Source organism: Lissotriton helveticus, chromosome 7 (genome assembly GCF_964261635.1).
Source record: "Lissotriton helveticus chromosome 7, aLisHel1.1, whole genome shotgun sequence".
Taxonomy (NCBI): domain Eukaryota; kingdom Metazoa; phylum Chordata; class Amphibia; order Caudata; family Salamandridae; genus Lissotriton; species Lissotriton helveticus.
The window spans coordinates 1,029,310,030-1,029,337,814 of NC_136068.1; the positions used below are offsets into that span (position 1 = coordinate 1,029,310,030).

Consider the following 27,785-nt stretch of genomic DNA (forward strand, 5'->3'; position numbering starts at 1 on the left):
AGAGGAGACCTGGGCCGAGCTCTTCCAGGCTGTTGCTGACGCAGGGAGAGCAGCTAAGTTCTACTAATACAAAAAAGGGGGGCCCCCTGTAAAAGATACGGGCAGACATCAGGGGAAAATTGCACTACTACGAGGGAGACAGTCCACCCTGGCGGATCAGAAAATGGCCCAAAAGGGTCCAACATTAATGGGCATACAACAAGGAACTCACCAAAAGGGTAACCGGGAGATCACACGGTACACAAAGTGTTAAATAAGAAAGTATAAAATCTTTATTTTCTTTTTGTCATATTTTATCAGTGCAATCTTAATCCATGATATTTCGTATCCTAAATATGTAATTTGTTCAATTCATAAAACATATTTCAAAAAATACATCGTACAGTCACCCCACAACACCTCTCAACCATCACACACTTCCTATCTTTCAGTCACACTCAAACATTCACCAGTATACTAAACATAAATTACAAGTTCCTCAACGTAATCCCCAGAGTAACAAGTGTAATAATAGGATCCTGCAGGATCTTCATAGCAAATTGCCAGAGATTCCAAGTTGTTGAACCAGGATCCAGGACAGACGTAAAGCCAACGCGCGTTTCGGTGCTCAGCCTAGATGAACAGGCGCACCTTCATCAGGGCTCTCACGCCGAGGTAGTGGGGGACACACACATAGGGAAATGTTCCGTGGACAATCTGTTATAAACAGAAAAGTTACATTTTAGAATATACACCCTCATGTACCTTTACACAATCTGTTAATTTATTATTCCCATCCGTTAAATCAATCAAAAGAAAAGTTTTCATTCAATTAGATATGTACACTGATTCCTCATAATATGTGTTCAATCATATAGTATACTTCGTTTAGAAACAAACCCCTATTTTGATGAGTTCCAATGTTGAAAGGATAAATAGTTACATCATATTTATATAGGCCAAGTATTTAATACACGAACAAGAATTCCTGGAATCCAAAACGTCTCATATATTTCCTATATCTACAGTCATCCTAACCTTTCATCACTCACAATTGTTCAAATGATCAAGGAAGGCACAATTCAGAGAGATTGGCAGAAAAGAATTAGGCTCATTTTGTTGTTTAGGTACATCTACCTCTAGTCCAGGTTCCCTATACCTGTATATTTCACCAGTATATGTTAATCTGAAAGAGACACGTTAGTATTAGATTCCTTACCTTAGAATATCCCCAGGCGTCAGACTGGTTCCGGAAATGTTTGCGTAGCAGTACCCTTGCGCGTCGGTAGGCGTCGTCTGCGGCTCCGCGTCCGTCGTCGGCGTCGTGGGCGCCGTGATGACCTCGTCGGAGTACTTAGACGCCGCCTCCGCGTGCTGACGTCAGTTCTTCTTTTTTCCGCGCCAGCAGCGCAGATCTGGAAAAAGCAGTAACCCTAGTCACTTTTTGACTAACTTTTTGATCCTTTTTGATTGCTATTTCGAGTCTCTCGACTCCGAAACGGTGCCTTTAGGGATGCCCGGCTCCAAGGATTGTGACGATTGCGACCGGCTGATGTCGGTCACGGATCCTCACCGCGTCTGTTTGTCGTGCTTGGGCGTCGACCACGACGACAAGGCCTGCTCCGACTGCCGGGCCCTCTCTTCGAAAGCCAGGCGGGAGCGGTCCCGTAGGCGCCTCGAACTCCGGCAGTCGGCCCCGTGCCGTGAGAGGTCCCGATCCCATGGGAGGTCGAGGGACAGGAGCCACCACAGCTCCGAGAGTAGGCCGCACTCCTCCGGGTCGAAGTCGTCGTCAGGTAAGAGGCACAAGAAGTCCAAGCGGCGTCATCGCTCCTCGGACTCCCCCCCGACGCTCGCGCGATGCGGCCGGGGGTTCGGGTGACACCGCCCACGCGGCTCCGTCGGAGTCGCGGGCGCCGCGTCCAGCTCCACACCCTCCGGTCCCTGGGCTGAACGCGTCGCCGGAGGAGATCGAGCGCTTCCTCATGGCCATGAGGAAACTCTCTCCTCCGACGGGCTCCGCGGCGCCTTCGGGCCCAGCGGACCCGTCTGGGAGCCCTAGCGAGTCGGCGGCTCCGGCCCCGACGCCGTCGGGTGCTTCGGCCCCGACGCCTTCGGGCCCGGCGCCGCAGGTCCCCGTTATCCCGACGCCGCCGGTGCCTTCGGGCCCGGCGCGGAGGGGTCCAGTTGTTCCGACGCCTTCGGGCCCGGCGCCGCAGGATGCCGCTGGTCCTCCTTCGGGATCTGGTTCGTCGCCGGTGGATCTGACGACCTCCCCGGCGTCGGACCCTCAGGTGTCACCTCCGGCGCCGGCCTCAGGCGACGCCGTCCCCGGTTCCACCTTCGTTCCTGTTCCGGCATCGGGACGGCCCCGATGGGCGCCGCTCCAGACGCCGGTTGGAGAGTTCCATCTCTACGAACAGGCCCCATTAGATGAGAACCCTGAATTTCAGGAGATGGGTGATGAAGAGGACTGGGAGGGGTCTGAGGACCCTCTGACCAGGGAGTGTCAGTCTCATGAGGACTGGGCAGGAGACCTTGGGGAGGCCAGTGGCCTGGACACCTCTCCAGACACTGGTTTTATCTCCCCTCCTTCCGTGGCATCGGAGGAGGGGGCAACTTATAGTGTGGTGCTGATGAGGGCTCCCCCTCACTGAGGTCCTTAAACCGCAGTCAAGCTCGGCCGAGCCTCTGCTGCCCTTTAATGAGGCCTTGACCGACGTTCTGCTGGGCACTTGGTCCAAGCCCGCTACGGGTTCGTCCGTAGATAGGAACGTGGCCAGACGCCACCGCCCAGCCCCGGGCGACCCATGTTTCCTGTCCTCCCACCCTACCCCCGAGAGCCTGGTCCTCCAGGCCTCCAATTCCCAGACCGCATTCCCGTCCGCCCCCCCGGACCGGGAATCCAAGAGGTATGACCAGTATGGGAAGAAGATCTTCTCATCCCTTAGCCTAGGCCTGCGGTCTTCTAACACCGCCTGCCTCTTGGGACGTTACACCCACTCTGTGTGGGATAAGGTCGCGGAAGTGCTGCCAGAGTGTCCGTTGGAGGTACGGGCCAAACTAGGCCAAGCCCTGGTGGAGGGCCGGGATGCAGCCAAGTATTCCATCCGGTGTGGGCTGGATACAACTGACTCGCTGGGTAGAGCGATGGCAACGACGGTGGCGGTCAGACGCCACGCCTGGCTGAGGTCCGCCAACTTCTCGGCAGATGTCCAGAACACGCTTATGGACATGCCGTTCGATGGCCGTCGCCTCTTTGGCGACAAGGCAGACCATGCGCTTGAGCGTTTTAAGGACTCCAGGGCTACGGCCAAGTCCTTAGGCCTCTCGGGCCAGCACCAGCAATCGGCTGCCTATCACTCCTTTCGTGGCCACGGAAGGGGTGCGCCCACACGTGCCGCCAGCCACGCGCCGCAGGGCCATACCCAACGCGGTGGCGGCCGTGGGAACCGCCGTCCAGGTGGTCGGGGGCAGCGGCGAGGTCAGTCCACACCTTCCCCCGCAGCATCCGCCTCCAAACCCTCCTAGTCCGTGCTTTCAGGCCCATGTGACGCCAGTGGGAGGCAGGGTTCGCCATCACCACCTCCACTGGCGCACTGTCACGTCGGACAGGTGGGTGCTGCAAATCGTCCGAAGGGGCTACTCCCTCCCCTTCGAGGCAACTCCTCCAGCCATGCCGCCGCAGAACCACCGTGTATCGGGGGATCACTTGCGACTTCTGCAGGAGGAAGTTACGGCCCTCTTGGCCAAGGGGGCCATCGAGCGCGTTCCTGGGCCAGAAGTAGGGTGTGGTTGCTACTCCCACTACTTTCTGGTACCCAAGAAGGGCAAAGGGGGCCTACGCCCTATCTTGGACCTACGGAACGTCAACGGCTTCCTACGGAAGGAGAAGTTCAAGATGCTGACACTGGCTCAGGTCCTGGCTGCCCTGGACCCAGGAGACTGGATGGTAGCGTTGGACTTGCAGGACGCTTACTTTCATATCCCCGTCCTGCCTGCCCACCGGCGCTACCTGCGGTTCATGGTGGGCCACGAGCACTTTCAGTTTACCGTGCTCCCCTTCGGCCTTACCAGCGCCCCACGGGTGTTCACGAAGGTGATGGCGGTGGTCGCAGCTCATCTGCGCAGGTTAGGGGTTTCAGTCTTCCCCTACCTCGACGACTGGTTGTTGAAGGCGGGCTCGCCCCAGACAGTCGTCAGTCACCTCCAGACGACGGCCGACCTCCTGCACCAGCTGGGGTTCTCCATCAATGTGCCGCAGTCACACCTGTGTCCCTCTCAGAAGCTCCTCTTCATCGGAGCAGTTCTGGACTCGGCGCGGTTTCGGGTTTATCCGCCCGAACAGCGGGTCCGGGATATTCAGGCTCTGATTCCCATCTTTCAGCCGTTATCCCGGGTTTCGGTCAGGTTGACGCTGCGGCTTCTGGGGCTGATGGCCTCCTGCATCCTACTGGTGCATCACGCCAGGTGGCGGATGCGGGCTCTGCAGTGGGACCTGAAGTTTCAGTGGGCCCAGCATCAGGGCAACCTATCCGACCACGTCCTGATCTCGGAGGGCACTGCGAGACAGCTGCAGTGGTGGCTTGCGGACCGCGATTGGGTCAGCGGCAGATCCCTCTCCCTTCCCCAACCGAAGCACGTAGTTGTGACTGACGCGTCCCTCCAGGGCTGGGGAGGCCACTTGGGAGAGGTGGAGATCAGAGGCCTCTGGTCTCCGGCGGAGACCCGGCTCCACATCAACCTGTTGGAGCTCAGGGCGATTCGTCTGGCACTGAAGGCATTCCTCCCCTCTGTCCGGGGGAGTGTAGTGCAGGTGTTCACGGACAACACCACCGCCATGTGGTACTGCAACAAACAAGGCGGGGTGGGGTCGTGGATCCTTTGTCAAGAGGCTCTTCGCCTTTGGCAATGGCTGGAACGCCAGGGCGTGACTCTGGTGGCTCAACACCTGGCAGGTTCTCTGAACGCCAGGGCGGACGAGCTCAGCCGTCGGTGCATGATGGATCACGAATGGCGTCTGAACTCGGACGTGGCGCAAGGCCTCTTTCAGCGATGGGGAGAGCCGTGGTTAGATCTATTCGCCACCGAAGAGAACGCGCAATTTTCATCAGTTCTGCGCGTTGGAATTTCCAAGGCGGCACTCGCTCGGAGACGCTTTTCGTCGCGAGTGGAGTTGCGGTCTGTTGTACGCCTTTCCGCCTATACCACTTCTACCCAGAGTGCTGAAGAAGATCAAGCGCGACCGGGCCCAAGTCATCCTTGTGGCTCCGGACTTGGCTCGAAGGTACTGGTATCCAGAGCTACTCAGTCTGTCAGTCGATCCCCCGGTTCGTCTGCCTCTTCAGGAGGACCTTCTGTCGCAGCAGCAGGGGACGGTCCTCCACCCGAACCTGTCCAGTCTCCACCTCCATGCTTGGAGATTGAGCGGCGACAGTTAAGGCCATTTGACTTGCCTCCTGAAGTCTGTAACATCATTCTGGCAGCCAGGCGTACCTCCACAAAGTCGGTATACGCCTGCAGGTGGAACAGATTTGTGGCATGGTGCACAGCAAAGGCTGTGGATCCTCTTTCTGCCCCTCTTTCGGAGGTTCTTCTCTTCCTTCTTTCCCTTGCCCAGCAGGGCTCTGCTCTGGGCACTATCAAGGGATATCTTTCTGCCCTTTCGGCCTTTCTCAGGCTACCTGATCAGCCTTCTTTGTTCAAGTCCCCTATTGTAAACAGATTTCTTAAGGGCATCACTCACACGTTTCCTCCTGTTCCGTTTGTGATGCCTCAGTGGGACTTGAACCTGGTTTTAACATTCCTGATGTGCGCTCCCTTTGAGCCACTTCACAACTGTCCTCTTCGCCTTCTGACCTTGAAGACTGCTTTCCTGGTTGCCATCACCTCTGCCAGGAGAGTGAGTGAGCTCCAGGCTCTTTCTTGTACTCCACCTTTCCGTCCATCCGGACAAAGTGGTGCTTCGTACCAAACCTTCTTTCCTGCCCAAGGTTGTCACGGCCTTTCACATCGGGCAGTCTATCACCTTGCCAACCTTCTTCCCGCCACCGCATCCCTCTAAAGAGGAAGAGCGGCTCCACCGTCTGGACCCAAAACGTGCGCTCTCATTCTACTTGGATCGCACACGCCAGTTCCGGGTGGATGACCAACTCTTTGTTGGTTACGTGGGCGCTAAGAAGGGGAAAGCGGTGCACAAGAGGACCATCTCCCGGTGGATCATCCTGTGTATCCAGGCATGCTACTCCTTGGCTAGGAAGGAGCCCCCGGTTGGACTGCAGGCTCATTCTACCCGAGCGACGGCGACTACCACTGCCCTGGGCAGGGGTGTGCCCTTGCAAGACATCTGTCAGGCAGCTACGTGGGCATCGCTGCACACGTTTGCAAGACACTACTGCCTGGACAGCCAAGTCCGGAGGGATGGCTTCTTTGGCCGTTCCGTCCTCCAGGACTTTCTGGTGTGATTATTGGTTCGCAGACCCACCACCGGGGTTGGTATTGCTGGGGTATCTATTCTAAGGTAAGGAATCTAATACTAAAGTGTCTCTTTCAGATGCACAAGTTACTACTTGTGTAACGATATATCTGTAAGAGACATTAGTTAGTATTAGATTCCTTACCGACCCACCCATCCTCCCCGTTCTGCGAACCAATATCTAGGGTTAGGGTTGTCCCCTTTCAGGGCCCTAGTTTCAATGGCACCAGTGTTGGTTTTTAACATGGCTCTGCGTTTCTGGCGCGGAAAAGCTGTGTCTAAGAACTGACGTCAGCACGCGGAGGCGGCGTCTAAGTACTCTGACGACGTCATCACGGCACGGACGCGGAGCCGCAGACGACGCCTACCGACGCGCAAGGGTACTGCTACGCAAAAATTTCCGGATCCAGTCTGACGCCTGGGGATATTCTAAGGTAAGGAATCTAATACTAACTAATGTCTCTTACAGATATATCGTTACACAAGTAGTAACTTGTGCATTTAGCGATAGCAGGCTCAATGTAAGTGGCAGGGTTTACAGACTGGCGAGATAGCACCTAGTTGGAATGAGGCAGGAAGGCCCCTCGAGAGCACGTTTCAGAACAGATTCGGGAGGTGGAGCTGATTTATACATTCCTCCAACAGACCGCTGTGAGAAGTTGGCCTGATGTGCAGTGTTCACTATTCTAGTGATCACTATATATCAGTCCAAACAACCCTTATTGATGATTGGTTGTAAGTCAACCTTATAGACCAGCTATCCTAGTAGCATGGATACGAGCAGTCTAAGGCTAAGACTCTAGAGGGCGTGTTAAGCCAGCTGTTTTACCATCACATTACCCCTTGAACACCCAGTGAAAGGACACCACACAAGTGTTATGAAAATAAACAATGTATTTATTAGAATCACAACAACCCTGTACTCTTTATGAGGACAGGGTGCTAAGCACACAACCAAACTCTTATGAAAATACTTAAGTTAGCACGTTATCCACAAATGCCCGAGGGGCACGAAAAACCATATACTCTAAAAGTGGAATGCGAAATTACTAGCAGGTAAGTACAGTACTAATAGGCTTTGGAATCGCTAGGACTTGACTAGGGAATCGTTAGATTACTTCTAGGAGACCTAGGGGACTCGGGTGCAGAGTGTGCACTCTCACGCGGGATGCGGGACAAAGTCTATGGAGGCTAGTAAAGGCAAAGTTAGTGTTCACGGGCGAACCCGACCTGGTAGGGAGAAAACGACAGTGGATCCTGACCCTTGGATAGTGAGGCTATGCTGGGACACCGAAGTGCCGAAGTTACCTAGCCCAGGGGCTGCAGCTGCATAGGTCTGAAAAGACGTCGGGAATCTCGTTGCCGGACCAGGAGCCTGGAAGAAGGAAGTTGCTGGCAGGCGACCAGTGAAGAAAAGTTCGATGGATCCAAGCCTGGATCAAGGAAGAAGGAAACCTGAAAGCAGAGGGGACCAAGTTCTTGAATCACTAGCCAGTGATTAAGTGGGCACCAGGATGGCACCGGGCGAAGTCACCGCAGTCAGGTGAGTGGGCGCTGCTGGGCTCTGCAGTCTCTCGGACCAGGAGGCGTTGTCGGCGACCAGGATGGAGGTGCGAGCTGTCCCACGAAGGTTCTTGCTGTCGACGTCGCTGGACCCAGGATTGGGCAACAAGTCTTGGCAAATGCAAGGCCCACGCGGTGGACCTAAAATGGCGTCTTAGCCGGACCAGGAGGGTCCAGGGTACTTCTCCGATGGAGGGAAGCAAGGGCCAGTCTGGAGCAACCAGACCAGCAGTAGTGTTGTCGTCGGGCGTCGTTCGGAAGGCCACAAGCCAGCGGGCTAGTAGCCAAACAACGCGGTGAGCAGCAAAAAGCAGAAGGGCCCCACGCCGATCGTGGAGATGCTGGGGGGCTGCTCTTCGGTGCTGGAGCTGCTCAGGGTGGGGGCTTCTCGGACCCCAAAGCACTCACCAGGAAATTACTCGGTGGGCTTGCTGTGCAGAAGTCGTGCAGTCTTGGCGATAGCCGGTCCCTCGAGGTCTCGTCGCACCCACGGTTCTCAGCTGTGCTGTAGAGGTGGGTAGAGGTCAGAGGTGCCAGGGAAGCCGGGTCTCGTCGAGCTGGGCAGTCGGATTCCGGAGGAAGGACGTGCAGCAGACCGCAGTGTTCTTAGATGGTGCCTGCGGATGCAGGGTGACTACTCCTTAGCCACAAGGGAGAATCTTGAAGAAGAAATCGTGAAGTCCTTTCGTGGAAAGTGGTATCTTGATTCCAAAGATGATCTAATTTGGAAGGGGGCCTGCTCCTACCTTTATCTGGGAAAAGGGGGCTGGCACGCGACTAAGTCCTGCCCTAGGGGTGGGACCAGGAGGGGGGTGGTTACACCCACTTCCTTGGCGGGCTTTCCCCAGCACAGGGTCTGGAGTGTCCCTGGAACTGGTTTAAGCCAGCCTATGCACAGTGAGCACCGGGGTGCCACGTGCAGTCACCTTCCTCTGAAGCCCTGCCTACCTACAATACACAAAACCCTGTCTGGGACGGTGCTGGCACCGCCCCTGGCAGGAAACCCTTTGTCCTTATCTCCTGCTCTGGGAGGACACCCAGCAGCAGGAGGGCAGACCTGTGTCTCGGTGGCAGCATCCATTTTGTGGATGCTAAGGCTCTGTCTGACTTTTAACCGGGTTATAGGTTACATGCATGTCGTGTCCCTCTAGAAGGGTGGAATGCTAACCCCGTCGCCAGAATTGGCGAGGGGTTAGTATTCCAATTCGTATGACACCTTACTCGACATGTTTTGATAAAGCGATACCAGAGTTGGCATATAACCGCGAGGATTATAATGCACTTAAAAGTATATGGTATGCGATATCATGGAAACGGCTAAGGGATGGATCCCGAAAGCCGCAGACAGGCTCAGCTCATGCCAGAGCACCATCTCACACGATTCCAAGCACTCTGCCTTCAGGATTGTTAAGGCCTGCCATAGGAGTGACTGATAGGAGATCTGTGTGTCCATTTTAGGGTTAGATATAGGTATACTATATCTAAAGCAAAGGGTGAGTACACCACCTTGCCCCAGCTGTCGTGCAGCCAGTTGTGTCAGTTTAGTTAGTCAGCCCAGGGGTGGCATAATACATGCTTCAGCCCCTGGGAGACTTCTGGGTACACCTCAGCCCTGGGTACAGGGACTTGGAGAGGGCCCAGTGCCAATTCAGTACCTGAGTACAATTTGGATAGAGAGAACAGCTAGGCTGTGGGTCTGATTAGCAGGCCCACAGCCAGGGAAAGTCGTAAACCAGTGCAGCAAAAAGCAAAAATCTGGGTGATCATAGGATTGCAGACCCTACTCTCCTACAACCGCCATAAACCATTCTTTTTTCTACACCTCTTACCCACTGCAGGAGGGTTTTCTAGGGAGGCGCCTTTTCAGTCTCTCGTAGATGGTTCACATTCACCTGAAGGGCCGGTTCCCAATTTCATCTAAAAAATTATATATGCACACATTCATTAACGTCGCCCCTATAGCCGTTATTTGATTTTTTGGAAAGGTTAATTCAAGGTTTCAGAATATCACACAAAGCTACATCAAAGCGATTTAAAAATGTCCTCGTTTTTCCTCTCAATTCGGATAGATTTAAGAAGAGAGACTACCCAAGCCTTCTCATCCGAGTAAGAAAACATGCGGTAGTAGGAAACTGATCCGTCATACACAAACAGACGTACCAAATAATTATCGGCACGGCATACTTCACTCTTCTTTTTCTCAATCGTCCAGAGCGGCGGCTCGGCAAGAATTTAGGTGAGGACTTAATTTTCACGCGTGCTCTATAAAGTAATCGAAAAGGCACGGGGAGTTACATATGAAAAAATAAAAAATAAGATTTTCAGTTAAAGTATAAAGCACCTCTGCTAACATGAATAGAAGTGCACAGAATGCAGGCGAGCTTAGCAAAGAGGATTTCCCTAAGAGGAAGATAGGCTCCGTCTTACAAATACAAACGTACCAAAAGATTATCGGCACGGCAACTTCATTCTTTTTTCAACCGTCTAGAATGGCGGCTCAGCAGGAATTTCGGTGCAGACTTTGTTTTCACACGTGCTCTATAACATAATCAAAAGAGCACGGAGAGTTACGTGTGGAACATAAGCGATAGGGTTTTCACTGCAATATAAAGCACCTCCGCTGACATGGACGTATGTGCACAAAGTACGAGCGGGATTAACAAAGAGGGTTTCTCCGAGCGGAGACATAGACTCCCAGCCGTCGAGCCTCACTTACCTCATAAAAACGGCCTCATCCAGTCAGATAAACTTCCTCCTCGCGGTTATGATACCCGCAGATATCAGGCGAACCTAAGGCGCGAGTTCCCGCCGTTAAAGAAGGGTGTTGAAGACACACCCCCTAACTTTCTAATCTCGAACACCTGCCTGCTTCACTCAAGTTACTAAGGGTCGTGGATAAGACCCGGCATGGGTCAGAGTATCCGACCAGTCCCGGGTCAAAGAAACACGTCACCCCGTTCAACATAGCTGATCTATCAAAACAATAAACAGAAAATGGCAATAACGTGGCCTCAATAATCATAAATCAGACACTCAATACCAGTGCGTGTAATGGAACAGAAATTTTACTGTGCTGATAACATTGCATATACGCGGCAGGGTTAAGTTTATATATAACCACGCCGTCAGATTCAGATTAAGGGAGAGTCACTAGAGAGAATGGAGAAGAGACAACTGTATCTCATAATAAAGCATTCTCCCAGGGACAGCACTCGTTAAGGCCGGTTTTCGCTGAATCCAAAAGGAAAATCCAAAAAACTTCCCTTTTCTTCCTTATTAGAGTCCGATCTTTCCCCGGAATAGTGCGAATTTTCTCAAGTATAGACCATTTCAGATCGTCATCACTATGGTTAGCAGTGCCCCAATGGGCTACAAGTGGAGCCCCACTTTTACAGTTTCGAATACAGGATTTGTGCTCACCAATCCTGGTTCTGCACTCCCGTCCCGTCTCTCCCACATAGGGGAGCCCACAAGGGCAGATGATGACATAAATTACATTTGAACTGTGACAGTTACTCATGCCATTGAGTTGAATGGTCCGATTGCCTATCAGTAACGTACTGCCTGTTAGCGCTTGCGGATATGCATGGCAGTTTCCACAGCGGTGATTTCCGGTCACCGGGGGGAGACCCAACACTCCAACTTGTTTTGATTCCATAGTGTTTCTCACAGATCCTTTTACTAGGTAATTGCGCAGATTCGTATTGCGTCGAAACGCAAAAATGGGTTTGGGGATCTGTTCTTCTGAATCGTTAGTGTTGAGAATATGCCACAGCGAGTTAATGACTTGTCTGATCTTATTGTTCATTCCAGAATGTTTCATGATGCATACCATATGTTCCTTCTCATTACGATCACGTTCCATGAACATGCTGTCCCTGTTAAAATAACGAGCTCTCTTGAAAGATTCTCTAATCAAACGGCGAGGGTAACCTCTCTGCGACAATTTTTCCTTTAGAATATCTGACTGAGTCAGAAAGTCGCTTAACAGAGAACAATTCCTTCTCAGTCTGAGGAATTGACTAAAGGGTATGGAGTCGCGTTGACTACGCGGGTGGAAACTTCCATACTCCAAAAGTGTGTTTTTAGCCGTAGGTTTAGTGTAGAGGGAGACATAAAGAGATCCCTCTGTATGTCTCACCCAAACGTCAAGAAACTCGATTTGGGAACAGCTAGCATTGGCTGTAAAGTGAAGGTTAGAGTCTGCCGCATTAATCCATCTCACGAATTCATCCAATAGAGCCTGGTCGCCACTCCAGATGAAAAAAAATATCATCAATGAAGCGCGACCATGCTCGGATGTTCTCGAAGAATGGTGCCACCTCGTTGTAGATATTGATTGCTTCGAAATGGCCCATATATAAACATACCACACTAGGGGCACAGGAGGCCCCCATGCTAACTCCCTTTACTTGGTGGAAGTATTGTCCATTAAACTCAAAATAATTTTCAGTGAGAACAATTCTGAGAAAACTCATTATGGTGGCTGCATTGGCAAGATTGACCTCACCCGTGACAATCTCTTCCACAACGGTCAGGGCTCCTTCCTGTGGTATGTTTGAGTATAAGGACTCGAGGTCCATGGTTACCAATAACTCAGTATTGGAATTAAAAGGAAGATTTTCCACTTTCGAAATGAAATGGCCTGTGTCTCTCACAAAAGACCGCAGTTCCCTGACCAAAGGTTTCAGAAATTTGTCAATGTATTTCGACAAAGGTTCTGTGGCAGCCCCTATCGTGGACACAATGGGGCGCATAGGGGGGTCCTCCCTATTTTTGTGAACTTTAGGTAGCCCATATATAATGGGCATTCTCGTGTAAGATGGAGTCAGATATTCCGCTTCTTTAGTACAGATATGTCCCATATCCACAGCTTCACTTACTCGACGGAGGATGCGCTGTTTCAGAGCTTCCGCCGGATTCCTTAGAATTCGGCGATAATGGGCATCGGAGGAGAGTAAAGAGTTCATTTTATCAATATATGTAGATGTTTTAAAAACCACAATCCCCCCGCCTTTATCACAAGGCTTGATGGTAAGTTCAGAACAATCACCTAATGTTCTCAAGGCCAGATTCTCAGCACCAACAAGGTTGTTGGTGGAATGCGGGACGGATTTCAACAATTTTTTTATTCTCTTTATAACAGCCTTCTCAAACACTCCAACTTCAGGACCTATCGTATCAAGGCTGGGGTGAAGCTGGAGGGAGGATTTAGGCTAAGTTCACCATTTGCTGTGGATTACACACCACAGACTCACTAGGCAGATCAGTTTCATCAACGGTGGCTCTGGGATGCCATGCCTGGTTGAGGACTGTTGGTTTCTCTGGGGATGTCCAATCATCGCTCATGGACTTTCCCTTTGGTGGCTTCCAACTCTTTGGATACAAGGCGGATTCGCCGTTGGAGCTCTTTAAGGATAGCTGGGCTGCGGCGAGGTCCTTGAGCCTTTTCATGGCCCCTCTTCACCTTCAATCTGCCTTTCGCTCCTTTCGTGGCCACGGAAGGGGCAAATAGCCACATACTGTGTGGTACCTTACAAGCCCCTGTGCAGACGCAACTTCCCCGGCCGCGCGGGTGGCCAGCGGTTGGGTCAGTCCACATACCCCTCTTCAGCCGCAGGCTCCAAGCCCTCCTAGTCTGCCTTCTTACCATCATGGGCACTGGCAGTCCATAACATCGGATAGGTGGGTTTTGCAGATTGTCCAAAGGGGCTACTCCCTACCCTTCGAAACAATCCCTCCCTCCATTCCACCTACTTAGGACAGGCTGACAGAGGACCACCTATCTCTTCTCCACCAAGAAGGGATGGCTCTTTTGGTCAAAGGAGCCATAGAAAGGGTACTGATGCCAAAAGTGGTTCTAGGCTGTTATTCCTGATACTTTCTGGTGCCCAAGAAGGACTGGGGACTTCGTCTTAACTTAGACATGAGCTCTCAACTCCTTTCCCAAAAAGGTGAAGCTCAAAACGCTCACTCAGAAAACTGGATGGTAGTGTTGTACTTGCAGGTCGTGTATATATTCGCATTCCCATCCTGCCTCCCCACAGGCATTGCCTGCGGTTCAAAGTGGGCCTCAAACACTTTGTTTGCTGTGCTCCACTTTGGCATCACCAGTGCCCCTCAGGTGTTCACCAAGGTGTTGGCGGTGGTTGTAGCTTATCTGTGGAGATCAGGGGTGCCAGTCTTCCCCTATGTCGACGACTGGCTGTTGAAGGCGGGCTCGCCCCAGGCTGTCATCTCCCACCAAACTACGGCGGACCTCCTGCATTAGCTGGGATTCACTATCAACATGTCGAAGTCACACCTGACTCCCTCTCAGATGGTCCCTTTCATCAGAGCTGTTCTGGGCATGGTGAATTTTCAGGCCTATCCTCCTGAACGTTGACTTCAGGATATTCAGGCTATGATTCCAATGTTTTAGCCTCTATCCTGTATTTCAGTGAGACTGACTCTGAGGCTGCTGAGCCGGGCCTCATAGCAGGCTGCATCCTGCTTGTGACACATGCCTGTTGGCATATGCAGGCTCTGAAATGAGACCTGTAGTTCCCGTGAGCACGGATCTCTTAGAGAACCATGAAGGACCTGCAGTTCTGGCTTACACCCCATGATTGGTTCAGCGGCACACCCCTTTCCCTTCCCCAGCCTAATCTGACAATAGTTCACATGGTAGGAGTGACATCACACTCCTGAACCGGACGCACAGCGTAGTCCTTGTTGAATAACAAAGGTGTATTGATTCAATTTCAATGAATTTTTTTTTAACAGTATCCAATGATGTCTTGATGCTCAATCCTTGTTTATCTGACACATGGGAGACGTTGTATATATAAAAGTTTCTAATGTTGTCAATATGCCGATCCAGGCCTTTTTTCACTGCACGAAATATACGTTAAAACCTCCTCAGTAGTAGTTGATCATTTTCCCAATGCATTTCAGGCCTTTCATGGCCCTTTGTCAGGGGTTCACTACAATATCAAAAATCATCAATAATAGTTGGGGGGGGGGGGGGGTGATAAAATAGATTTAGGATAAGTAAGAAAATTAAACCCCTGTGCTATTTAGTTGTTAAAGGACACTGCGATAATTTTACGCTTTGTAATCTTTCTAACTCCATAACCTCTGTTTTCCCTATAATTACATGACTACACGCTAAAAAACAGTACCTGAATAGGTTTCTGCCAACTGCTTCAACCTTCCCTGTTTTATCACCCCGTACATTTGGTCCATGGCTGTTTCCCTTCATCTCATATTAAATGCTACTTTAGATAAATCGCCATTTGTGAGCGCAACATCATCAATATTTCCACATACCTACAAACGTTCTTCGTCTAATCTCTTTCCCACCAAGCTCTCTCCTTCCGTTTCCCATACTAGTAATCCCCATACTGCACCTTGCTTTTATTTTACTCCTATGACATGTCTCCACCCCTTCAGGTTAACCAATGAATTTCATTCACCAATTTTCATTTCTGCAGCTCCCAAAATGCATTATTTTAGACATCTTTGGATCTGACAATAGTGACAGATGTGTCAGTCCTGGGATGGGGCGGCCATCTGGGAGAGGTAGAGATCAGAGGACTCTGGCATTCTGCAAAATCCAGACTCCACATCAACCTGTTGGAGCTCCAAGTGATCCAATTGGCATTGAAAGCCTTTCTACCCTCCACCCATGGAAAGCGAGTGCAATTGTTCAGACAACTCCATCGCCATGTGGTACTGCAACAAACAGGGCGGAATGCAGTGGTGTACCCTTTGTCAACAGGCCCTGAGTTTCTGGACATGGCTGGAACAGCAGGGCATATACCTGGTGTTTCAACATCTGGTGGACTCTCTGAATGCCAGAATAGACACACTCTGCTGCTGAGGTCCAGAGGTGGTGCAAAGACTCTTTTAGCATTGGGGAGAGCCTTGCTTAGATATTTTCACCACCGACTAGAACGTGCAATATCAGCAGTTCTGCGTGCTGGAGTTTGCAAGACAGCTCTTGCTCTGAAATGCTTTTTGTCTTGAGTGGAGCTCAGGCCTCCTGCTCGCCTTTAAATCCATACCACTCCTGCCCAGGGTCTCAAGAAGAACAGGAATAACCGGGCCCAAGTCATCCTTGTGACACCGTATTGGGCACAGAGTCTGATATCCTGAGCTGTTTAGCATGATCGTCAGTCCTCCGATCAGGCTGCCCCTTCAGTAGGATCTTCGGTCTCAGCAGCAGAGGAGGGCTCTCCACCCAAGCCTGTCAATGCACTGCCTTCTTGCGTGGAGATTGAGCAGTGACAGTTGATAGCTTTCGACCTTCCTCTCGAAGTTTGTAACGTTATCTTCGTAGCCAGGCATCCCTCTACCACAATGGTTTATGCCTGCCGTTGGGCAAAATTGGTGGCATGGTGTTCAAAATGACACTTTGATTACCTTTCTGCCCCCCTTTCTCAGGTTCTCCTGTTCGTCCTTTGCCTTGCCTAGCAGGGCTCTTGGCACCGTTAAGGAATATCTTTCTGCAGTCTTGGGTGTTCTTTGTTTGCCTGACCAACCTTCCCTTTCCCAATCTCCTATTGTACGTAGGTTTTTGAAAGGTTTGCAAAATGTTTCCTCCCACTTATTTCATTCTCAATCTCATCCTCACATTCCTTGTGTCCTCCCTTTGAACCTCTGCACCATTGTACACTCAGGCTCCTTAACATCAAGACGGCCTTTCTCGTGGTTATAACATCTGCTCGAAGAGTGAGTCAATCAATCAATCAATCAAAGACATTTATAGAGCACACTACTTACCCGGAGGGTCTCAAGGCGCTTGGGGGTGGGGGGGGGGGGGGGGCTGCTACTGCTCGAACAGCCAGGTCTTGAGCTTCTTCCTGAAGGAGAGGTGGTCTTGGGTCAGGCGCAGGTCGGTCGGGAGGGAGTTCCAGGTCTTGGCGGCCAGGTAGGAGAAGGACCTTCCTCCTGTTGTCGTTCTTCGGATGCGGGGGACGGCGGCGAGGGCGTGTCTGGCTGATCGGAGATGGCGTTTGGGAGCGTAGAAGTTGATGCGGTTGTAGAGGTAGCTCGGGCCTTGATCGTGTAGGGCTTTGTGTGCGTGGGTGAGGAGACTGAAGGTGATTCTTTTGTTGACGGGGAGCCAATGCAGGTCTCTCAGATGTCCGGAGATGTGGCTGTGTCGTGGGATGTCGAGGATGAGTCTGGCTGAGGTGTTCTGGATCCGCTGGAGTCTCTTCTGGAGCTTGGCGGTGGTTCCTGAGTGATCTTCAGGCCTTGTCATCCAAGCCTCCTTATCGTAACATCTACCCTGACAAAATGGTGCTTCGTTCGAGAGCTTCCTTTCTTCCGAAAATGGTCACTCCATTTCACGTAGGCCAAGCCATCACTCTGCCTACTTTGTATGCTCCGACTAATCCCTCTAAGGATGAGGAGCAACTACACCTTCTAGACTCAAAAAGAGAATTCTCATGCTACTTTGAACACACACGAGAGTTCCAGGTGGATGAAAAACTCTTTGTGGGGTATGTCGGAGTGAAGAAAGGATGGACTGTACAGAAGAGGACCATCTACTGATCGTTCTCTGGATCAAAATCTGCTACAGATTGCTTAGAAGCGGTTTGCATGCTCATTCCACCAGAGCTAAAACGGCAACCACTGCGTTAGCTTGCAGAGTTCCGCTTCTGGACATCTGCCAGGCAGCAACTTGGGCCTTCCCTGCACACATTTACCAAGCACTATTATCTGGACAGTCCGGTCCGGAGGGCAGGGCACTTTGCCTGTTTGGTCCTGCAGGATTTCCTCGTGTGAAATTGGTCTGCACACCCACCTCCGGGGAGGTATTGCTTGTGTATCTATTCTAAAGTAAGGATTCTGAGGCTAGGAGTCTCTATCAGTAAAGCAAGTTACTTACCTTCAGGAAAGCCTTATCTAGCAGAGACTCGATCTAGCTGCAGAGTCCTCACCAATCCACCCATCCTCCCCGCTCTGTGAACAAATTTCTAGGGAAAGGGCTTTTCCCCTTTCAGGACACTAGTTTTCCACACCGGTGGTCAGTGAAGTGCGTGGCTTCTCGATTCTGGCGTGTAAAGGTGCAAAAAGTATCTGAAGTCTGCACGCTTACGTGGCGCCTATATAGGCACCATGAACATCATTTCCAGCGAGAACACCACCACGCGACGCCGAACTACGCCACCTACCAGCGTGCAGGGGTACTACTCACAAAAAGTTGGCGCATTTTAGAATTTTCCCCAGTCTGACCCCTGGGGATAATTCTAAGGTAAGGAATTGACGGCTAGATAGTCTCTACTAGGTAAGGCATTACCTAAGTTGAGTAACTTGTTCTTCACATGCATTTTTTTCTATAAAAAATTAGGAGCGATTAGCTCTACAGCTAGTCTCACCACATTTCCCGTTCTAGCTCCATTCAAACCTTTATTTACTGTTCCTTACATGAGGAGGTCATGGCGTATCGATAAAGACATTACCTCTGTAATCCCTTCATTACAGTTTCCAAAATGTATTATATTAGCATTCATTGTAAGTGCCATAAATGCTTTATTTTTATTGGCTATTACAACATCCGTTTATTGCAATATGGACAATTCTTCTGCAATTTGACTCCAGTTTGGGGGAACGGTTTTGCTTTCCACACCTCACATTAATACCAAGGCGACTGCTATTTCAAGCCTCATTTGTATGAGCGGTCATCTTTAATATTAGCATGTTCAGGGCTTTGAGTGTTTGCTTGGACAGTGCCCTACTGCACGGTTCCATTTATCTCCTACCGAGAGATCTCCTCACGGGCCTAATCCTTGGTCAGAGCTATTCACTGCTCCAATCCTGGACTAGTCCTTTATTAACTATTACAGGGACACGTATTTATGTAGGGTAATTACCCGGCCACATATCTGTGAGCATATTCCCTACACTCCACTGTGGTGATCCTTACTTACTCCATATGCTGTATTCGCAGCCGGCCATGTCTTATCTTTGCCCTGGACTTAAACAAGTAACGTTTGTCCTAATGGGGCAGTTGGGATTGGAATGTACCCTTGTAATTCCAGTTTAGACCCTAAGATTCTGGTTAAAGTCGAAACGTCGTCAACATGATACAAACTGAATGTTTTCCCGTGAATTACTCTTGTACAGGCGGCAGTGGGCCTGTTCTAATGGACTTAAGATCACTGCCTTGTCATATTTGCATTATAGTTTCACTGAGTTTTAGAAGTGGGTTTTTCACAGGGTTTTTTTACATTCACTCGTGTGCGCACTTACGAAAGAGTAATGTGGTTTATGTTGTAATAACCTACTGAATAGAATAAGAACCTCTGAATTGTGATGCATGTATTATTTACACAAATTTTTGCTGTTCAATATCATTTTTCTTTTGAATGATTTCCGTGTGAACCATTGTTTTTTACATACGGCTATGGAAGGGGCACGGAATAATGCAATTTTTTTAACAATAACTTATACATTTTTTCACATCTAGGTATTAGTAGTACTTCATGGGAGAATTTTCTAGGCAACTTAAGTCACTCAGTTCAAGAAGCAAGACTGTTGTATTCTACCACTAATAACTTTTCAACATTAAAATAAATTATGGTAGTTGGTCCACATAATGTGTCAAATGATATCCTTGCAAATCCTGATAGGTGAGCCATTAGGAAGATTGTTGTAAACACTAAACAAAATACTAGTGATGCCAGAATCTTGAAAGGGGCTTGCCTAGTGTCCGTCTACAAGTGGCGTGGTAGAAAACAGCCGAAAAATGAAAGACTTCTTAATATGCAAAAATGTTTCCTGGCTGATCACCTGATGGAATGGGCTCATAAATGCAAGATTCTGCCATACACTCAGACTAGATTTAGAAAGAGGATGTCTACAATGCAGGGGCATTTGTCACTACGGTGCAATCTGCGATCATATCTCGTGTGTTGTCCCTACATTCTTAGTTTGTAGAGTTCTCTACGGCAGACAATACTAATAAGCAATCAGAACGTTGCTCTTGGTTGGCTTTTTAATGTTTAGTGACCTGAACTTTGACACCTGGGAACAGTTAGGATTAACTGGGCCGACTGAGTTGTCATCCAGGCTAGTCTGTGACCAAGGATTTAAACAGGGGTGAGTTATACCAACTATCCTGCTTGCTATTTATATCTGTGCCACCGGGTGTTAATACAGCTCACGAACTCTTGTTGCTGCCCGATTTCGGGGGTTAAGTGGATGACATAGTGATATGCCATCACACATGAGCTGGACTCCTCGCATGAGGACTGTAAGTGCACTTTCCTAAACGTTACCATGGGCAATAATCACATTGTCTCCTTTGGTAAATTCATGCCCGGCCCTGATGGCATCTGGACTTGAACTTCTGGCCTGCTATGCCGGCACTCACTATCACTTGGAAGCAACCATTCACCCTGCAAAAACTCTCATTCAGACACACAATGCACACAGAGTAGTGGGTAATGGAAGTAAATCGGTTGCAAGGGACTGCATAGGTTCAACACAAGATTCCGGGTATTCCTCCCTACGAAGAATAAATACCAGTTAAAAGGCGTGTGCCCTGTGCTGCAGATGTATGCCACATGTGGGCAGGCTCCTCCTAGCTTGCTATGAAGAAAGGAGTGAGCACTGGGTGCTGTCACTAAAAGAAAGCCACACTCCATGGACTCCTAACTGTGCCGGATTCTCAGCATAATCCTTTCAGAGTCCGAAAGGGGCATTGGGTCCAGCCTTTCCAAAGAGGCCAGGCATTTCGTGCCTACTCCTTTGTATTATTACTTTGCGGTTCGGTTCCCCAGATAGTGTGTTTTTCGTAGCTTGGTATTTGCTGCCACGATATTGCCTTGATATAACTTGGTCGCTATTATTGTCTGTTTGACATTTTCTTAGTGTTTTGGTGCAATCTGGATCATCATTGTTTGTAGTGTTTTCCTTTCTCCTGGTTTTGTATTCCCTATGATTCACTGAAATTATTTGGATACTTATTTCCTGGGTTAGCTGGGCAATAGGGTTCATTGTTGCCGAACAGCGGTTGGAGCTAACGGATGTACACTGTAGTAAACTTATTATGTTTGCGTTAAAAAGGGGATGAACTCTTGTATTTTCATGATGGTGAAGCAGAAAGAGCATCAGCGCCACAAGATGGTGCTGTTGCATTACAGAAGTAATAGGAATTATAGTGTTCGCATCGGTGACGGAGTTCTGGCTGTTTCTGGGGTGGAACAGACCTGGCAGCGCAGGAGGGCCATTGTTGGAGGGTGCTTCCAATCTCGGACTCGAGCATATGTTATTTGTTAGCCCGTGTACGTGCAATTTCAGGGAAGCCTCTCAAAATCTTTCAAGGAAGGGTACCATGTGTGTTATGGGAGAGGGGCAGAGAGAAACAGAAACACAGAGGGAGAGAGAGAGAGAGGGAGTTTTGTGAGTGAAGAGTATAGGAGGTGGAGAGAACGAGAGAGCAGAACAAAGGTGAAAACGTTAGATTGTAACGGGCAGTGTGACAATAGTAAAGATTTGTTTTCAGTTAATGTAAACACAAGAAGATGGATCTAGTGGCAAAGTGAGCAAGGGACCCACGTCTGGGCATACCCTGCCAACTTAGGCCAAACAAAGCAAACGCAAAGAGATGATGGAGCGCTGAAACTTTTCAGACACCCCCCCCCCACAGTCACAGATCTGGGTTGAATCCATCAACGTTCTTTAGCTCACTTCACCACCCCAGTTCAAACCCAACCATATGCAAGTCAGTCTTGACCCTGTTCCTCATGGGAACAGTCCAGCCTGAACTGCAAAGCCAGGTCTTTCCTGGACTGGAAACAAGCATCCTGAGACCTGTTTTGGGGTAACACCCGTCATCAGCCAGGCTAGCTTGAATCCTATGGCAAAGTGAGCACGGGACCCATGTCTGGGCAAACCCTGCCAACTTAGGGTGAACAAAGAAAGGAGATGATGGACGAGCACTGAAACTTTTCAAGGATACTTGTTTCCAGTCCAGAGAAGACCCTATTGGAGCAGTTGTGGAACTACAAGATTGGCCATAGGGCCTTAAAATGGATGGCATCTTTTTTCAAGGTTGTTCTATCTAGTTTTTCAAAAGCCTTATCAATCAAAGGCGGTTACACTGACTCAGGGGATGCCGCATGCTGATATGCTGATGCCATGCCATATGCTGATGACACTTAACTGATTATTACTCTATCTCCAAATTGTGCCAGTGGGGCAGCCTCCCTGAAGGCTTGTCTGTCAGAGGTTGCCCAGTGGATGGACCTCAACTACCTGAAGTTAAACGCAGGCAAAACCAGGGTCCTGATCCTGAACAACCAGCTGGCCATTTTGTCCCTGGTTTGTTGACTGGCGGCACTCTGCTCTTTTCCAGCACCAAAACCGAAGGTCAAGAACTTGGCCATGTGGTTTGATTAAAATCTCACATTTAATGGCCAAGTTATGGCTTTGACAGACGGGCGCCTTTGAGTTTTCAAGTCTTTAAAGACATTTATTGGTCTTCTTCCACTAGATGCCCAGAAGAGAGTGATCCAAGCCCTGGTCATCTCACAGCTGGATTGCTGTAATGTTTTGTATCTGGGTGTTTCTCAATCACAGCTGCGTAGACTCCAACAGGTTCAGAAATCGGCAGCTCGACTATTAAAACGTTCTAAACGGGCTTCAATGGGCCCTCACTTCTTGAACTTCACTGGCTCCCTTTGAAGAAGCATGTTTCTTTTAAGGCCCTCTGCTACTGCTTCAGGATTTTCAGGAGGTCCGGCGTGACCTATTTGCACCCTCTAATCACGCCATACTCCCGGTTGAGACTTCACAGATCCTCTGGGAGCTTGTTAGCCCAGGTACCGAGGGTAAGGAAAGCATGTATTGGTGGGAGCTCCTTTGTCTTTTAGGCACCCAGGCTTTGGAACGTCTGTTTTGGAATAATCTAAAAACCTGGTTGTTTGCTAACTAGATATCAGCTGTTTCTCGTGCTTGGAGCAGTTCTTTGGTGTGTTTGACCTTAGCACTAGAACACTCCTCTGGGAGTAGCCTCACACTTTATAAGCTGCTCTCTGTTATTAGAGGTACTGTGTGCTGTGGGAAGGAAGGCCTGTCTGATGGAGGACATTGGCAGGTTGCTGGTGAGTGGGGTACGAGTGTGGTGGTAGGCGTGGATATTGGTAGAGGACCACTGTAATGGTGGTCCCCAGGAGGGCAGTGTGCTGCTGTCCGTGGGCAGTTCTGGTGAGAAGGGGAAGTGGTAGTGATGGTAGGCACGCTCAGTGTAGTAGAGGAATGATGACCAGTGTGGCTGTTAGCGTGGATCCAGTTTGTCTGCAATTGTAGCAGTAGGAGAAGAGAAATGTGTTGGTGTAAGGGGCCACAGTAGAGGTGTCAGTGTGATTATGGGAGTGAATAGGACGGTGCAAGGGAATTGGGGGAGGTGTGATTAGTGCTTAAGGCTTGTAACCCCTTTCAATTTGACAGTGCTTTGTTTTCTATTTTCCATAGAGGGTAACCTACATAATCCCGCTCTGTTTGAAGGACGCAGCCCACCGGTGTGGGAAATGACAGAGGAGTATTTGGGGCTTGTTCGTCAGTATCCCTGCTCACTGTCGTATGTCCGTGCCCACCTCTTCAAGCTGTGGCATCACACGTGAGTACCTGTGCTCTTGGATAAGAGAGACAAATGTGAATTGCAATGCTGACCTATGTGCTGGGAGATGATGGAAGAGGGCTGGGGTTGGTAGGCTGTGACAGGAGGCATTTCTGAGCTCACCTTTGGACTTGTGCAATGGTGGACTGACAGTATTTTTGGAAGTTTCTGTTTTGAGTCACCGCTGGTGCTCCAATGCTGTTGTTTCTTTGAATGCGATTACAGTGCAAGGATAATATCAGGGAGAAGAGTTCATTGATATAGGAGGCAGCTGTGATGTAGAGTACTGAAAGTTGACAACATGCTTGCATTAACAGCTCATAGAGTAGGTAGAACAAAAAAACACAGGCTCTCATTAATCTAATAAATTATTCAAGCATTTATTCTTCAAAAACTTGAAAATATCATTAAGGCTTTATAGTTAACATGAATATTTGATCAATCACGCAATCCACACACCTTTTTATAATCCGGTTTTTGGCTCCTTTGATGCTACATGTACAAAAACGAGGGACTTTCTGAACCAAAATTTTTTAAAAAATGCACTCCACTGATGTTAAGCAAATCTGTGATTCCTGATCATTGAAATGATGCACTAGCTCAGGGCAACCCAAACTTTTTAGACCCTCGACCCACTTTATTTAGAATGAAAAACATTTGCTTATCACCTGACTTTAATGGACATGCAGTGGGCGATGTAACTTTTTTTTTTAATAGAACTAAAAAGCGTTGTGTGGCAGCATACTGTCATTTACAGACACCGCCAAATTTGCACACATATACAGTTTTACTGATAAAACTATGCCGCACACAAACGTTAATGTGTAGAAGTCGGTTTTCAATGACTATTTATCATTAGTTCATCAGCAAGTAAAGTGTCTTTAATGGTTTTGATCCTATTAAAATATTTGTTTCCATAAAAAATGTGATTAATTTTCCTTTTCTAACTGCTAAATATGTATATTTAATTTCAGGTATTTAAATTCTGTTGTGTATTGCAAAAAAAGGACATTCTATAGCACTGGTCTTCAAACTTTTTAATGCAGTCACCCCCCAACCCCCAGTGCAGATAAAAATGACAGCGCCCCCCCCCCCACATTTTCTCAAATATTCTATTAAACTGGCAATGTTTAAATATGTCTAGACTTATGTAAACATTGCAAATACGTTTTGTTACCGTTTTAAAAATGCAATCAAATACATGATTGCTAAACATACTATTTTGGATAGACAGGCCTTACTAACGTGTAAAAGTATCCACTGTGTGATTATTACAAATAGGGTTGGGGTTTTGAAGAATATTTGGAGTCCCTTTCCTTTTGACACCTTCTCCCAGCCAGGATATAAATGACAGAAGATGTTACTGATGGCCCATTACAGAGCGAGTTTTGCAGCTCATTTTATTTCGCTGAAAGCAAAGCACTGTTATCAGCATAATGCTGCTTTTGACTAGAGCATTCCCCCCGCCCCCTGGCATTACGTGAGGCCCCTCTAGGGCCCCCCCCCCCCAGTTTGAAGATCCCTGCAGCCTTTTCTCTCAGTCTCGGTTCCCCAGCTAGAGGGTCACATCATTCTTTTTAATTCTCTTTCTCTGACTGGAAAGTGAGAACTCCAATCCCCATGTTAAAAAAAGAAAAAAAAAGCAGCAATTTGTCAGAAGACCTAGCATTTGACCCCTCTGTCTTTGAAGCCCAGCAAATGTGAAACGATAAATACAAAATTTAAAAGCATCTTTATTTATTGAACTTTCATGGCCCACTAAAACTCAGCTCTGGACCCACCAGTGTGTATCGACCCAGTTTGGTAAGCACTCTACTAGGCGGTATATGGCTATATAGAGGACTGCTACCCTTACTCTTCTGCTAGTGACTTGGATATGTGGGTCTGATTTCTTACCATGTTGGGTTATTTCAGTTTATCATTTGATTAAGAGTTTAGATTTTGTTGTAGGCATTTCCTTATCAACCACTTACCGTTACCACACCCCCGCTCCCCACCCCCAACCGAGTTGTACCACCTCTTTCTATTTCCCTCCAGATTGGCAAGTAGTCCCTTTCAGTGAAGTTTGAAAATATGCGCAAAGACCAAGTACATTCTTATAATCCTTTTTTTATTTAAATCTGACATTGAGCAGCGTTCACAGTAGCTGCATTGAACAAGTATATTGAAACATTACATGATTATATCATTTCCTTATAATACTAGTGCAATCCTTTGGACGCTTTAACTTGTAACATAAGCGTTCTCAGTTGATTAAGGCTACCTACACCCAAAAACGTAATTTCTCAAACTTTGTATCATAGGTTTATTTTGGCCATAAAATCCTTAATCATGCTGTAGTGCAAGTAAAAAAAAAGATCTAGTCGGTGGTTGATGCATATAAAACCTTTTAAATTAATTTCATACTATATATAGAATACTCGTTTTTGATTGATAAAACAGTATACATAAAACTTTGCACTGTATATAAGAATAGAAAATATGCATACTGCTTATAGTTTTAGGTAGTCTAATTCATCATAAGTTTTGTACATTATTCCTTCTTTGGCTCATAGAGTGCTAGTGCCAACATAGCCTGTAAGTATAGAAGAACTGCTAGAATTTAGTATTACAGTAACACACAACTCAAAAGTTCTCACTAATCATACAATCAATCCACATCTAAAGGGAAACCCCATTTCCCCAAGGCCAGTGTCTGTATCGGAGGAGAAACGGACTGTATTTTTGGTGCTGTGTTCTTCTAGCTAGAAATGGTAAATCCAGGTATGTGGCAGACATTAGCAAAAACTCAGATCAGTAGCTGAAATAAATAATATGGGTGGAGGCTTGTATGGTGTATTCCTAAATTAGACAGTGATAGAAATGATGAAACTTGGGACTGGACTGGATTACTTGGGACTGTATTACATTAAAAAGTATCAGATTAATTAAATTATCAGAATTTCAGAAGCCACATGGGCTTATTACATTTTTCTATAGACGATAGAGTTCTGCCACTGTGCCCGGATGGGCAAAAATCAAAGTTTTATTCTTGTCTTTTTATTACTCTACCTTTTAACAATGCAGCTGCTGACCGACCTCTTGAGATCAACATAAAAAAGTGCTTTCAGGAGTACTAGAGAGTGGTTTTGGCTTCACTTACATGTTCGTGAATGGGAGTACAACATAAAGTGCTTTCAGGAGTACTAGAGAGTGGTTTTGGCTTCACTTACATGTTCGTGAATGGGAGTACATGTTTTGTTTAGGCAGAAGTTGTGCACTTCCACAGAAAAAAGTGTTTGCCCTCCAAGATCTATAATTATTTGTTTATCGAGTTGTTTGAGCCAGAGCTCTTTGTCAGATTTAGCTATTGTTTTACAACAGGGCCTGGCCTTTAGATCAAACACATGCCACTGAAAGTATATTGTTTCTAGATAATTAGTTAATTGTGATGTTCTTCTTTAGCACCAGCACAGATGGGAGGAGCATGGTCAGTAGGAATGTATTGCTGTAGTGTAGTCCCTTCCACCTTCCCATCATCTAATTCAAAGTTGGCGCTCCTTGAGTGAATATTTTTTCTTTCCAATTCTCAATTATAAGATTTAATGCTATCCTTCTTGGAATCCTAAAATGTGCTTACTATCCCTAAATACTACACTTTCCTGAACTCCTTACTACCGCTAAACACTTACTCGGGGACACTGCCTGCTCAAAGCAAGGCAAGGCAAGCCAAAGGTTGAAATATTACCAAGAATTGTGAATCAAATTACCCATTTCTCCGTAATTCCTAATTTCTAAGGCAACCCTACTTGTGATACCTGTTATCCCATTACTGCCTCCCTCATCACGGTTAAGAATGCCTTTGTAGGAGCCTAGCTCGCGACCGAGATGGCCGCGTTTTAGCTCGGCTCCGTCCGGCCGCCTGTTTATCTTCATTTATCCTGTATTCCTCTTGCCCCGGGAAGCCCTCCTTGCTGTGTTTCGGTACTCCAGTCACTTAGCGGACACTTACCCGTTGCTCCGGTGATCCTGAGTGCTGTCGATCCTGTGCAGTGATCCCGCTCGGAGCCTCCGGGGCGGTCTGGCCGGGCCTCCTTGCTACGCTGGGCCGTGACGGAACATGTTGGTCGGCCCTTGCTGGCGCTGTGGAGCTGGACGCGGAGGCTGATGTGT

General features: G+C 48.4%; 1 protein-coding gene across 3 annotated transcripts in view; it reads left to right on the forward strand.

Annotated features, from left to right (window-relative positions):
- The window catches only part of DUS1L (dihydrouridine synthase 1 like), a 266,802-nt gene that overhangs the window by 118,204 nt on the left and 120,813 nt on the right, over positions 1-27,785 (forward strand). For all 3 annotated transcript variants that reach the window (XM_078653767.1, XM_078653766.1, XM_078653768.1), the window contains one exon: positions 23,489-23,633. In XM_078653767.1, coding sequence (XP_078509893.1) covers positions 23,489-23,633 — 145 coding nt within the window. The remainder of the gene's footprint in view (positions 1-23,488; positions 23,634-27,785) is intronic.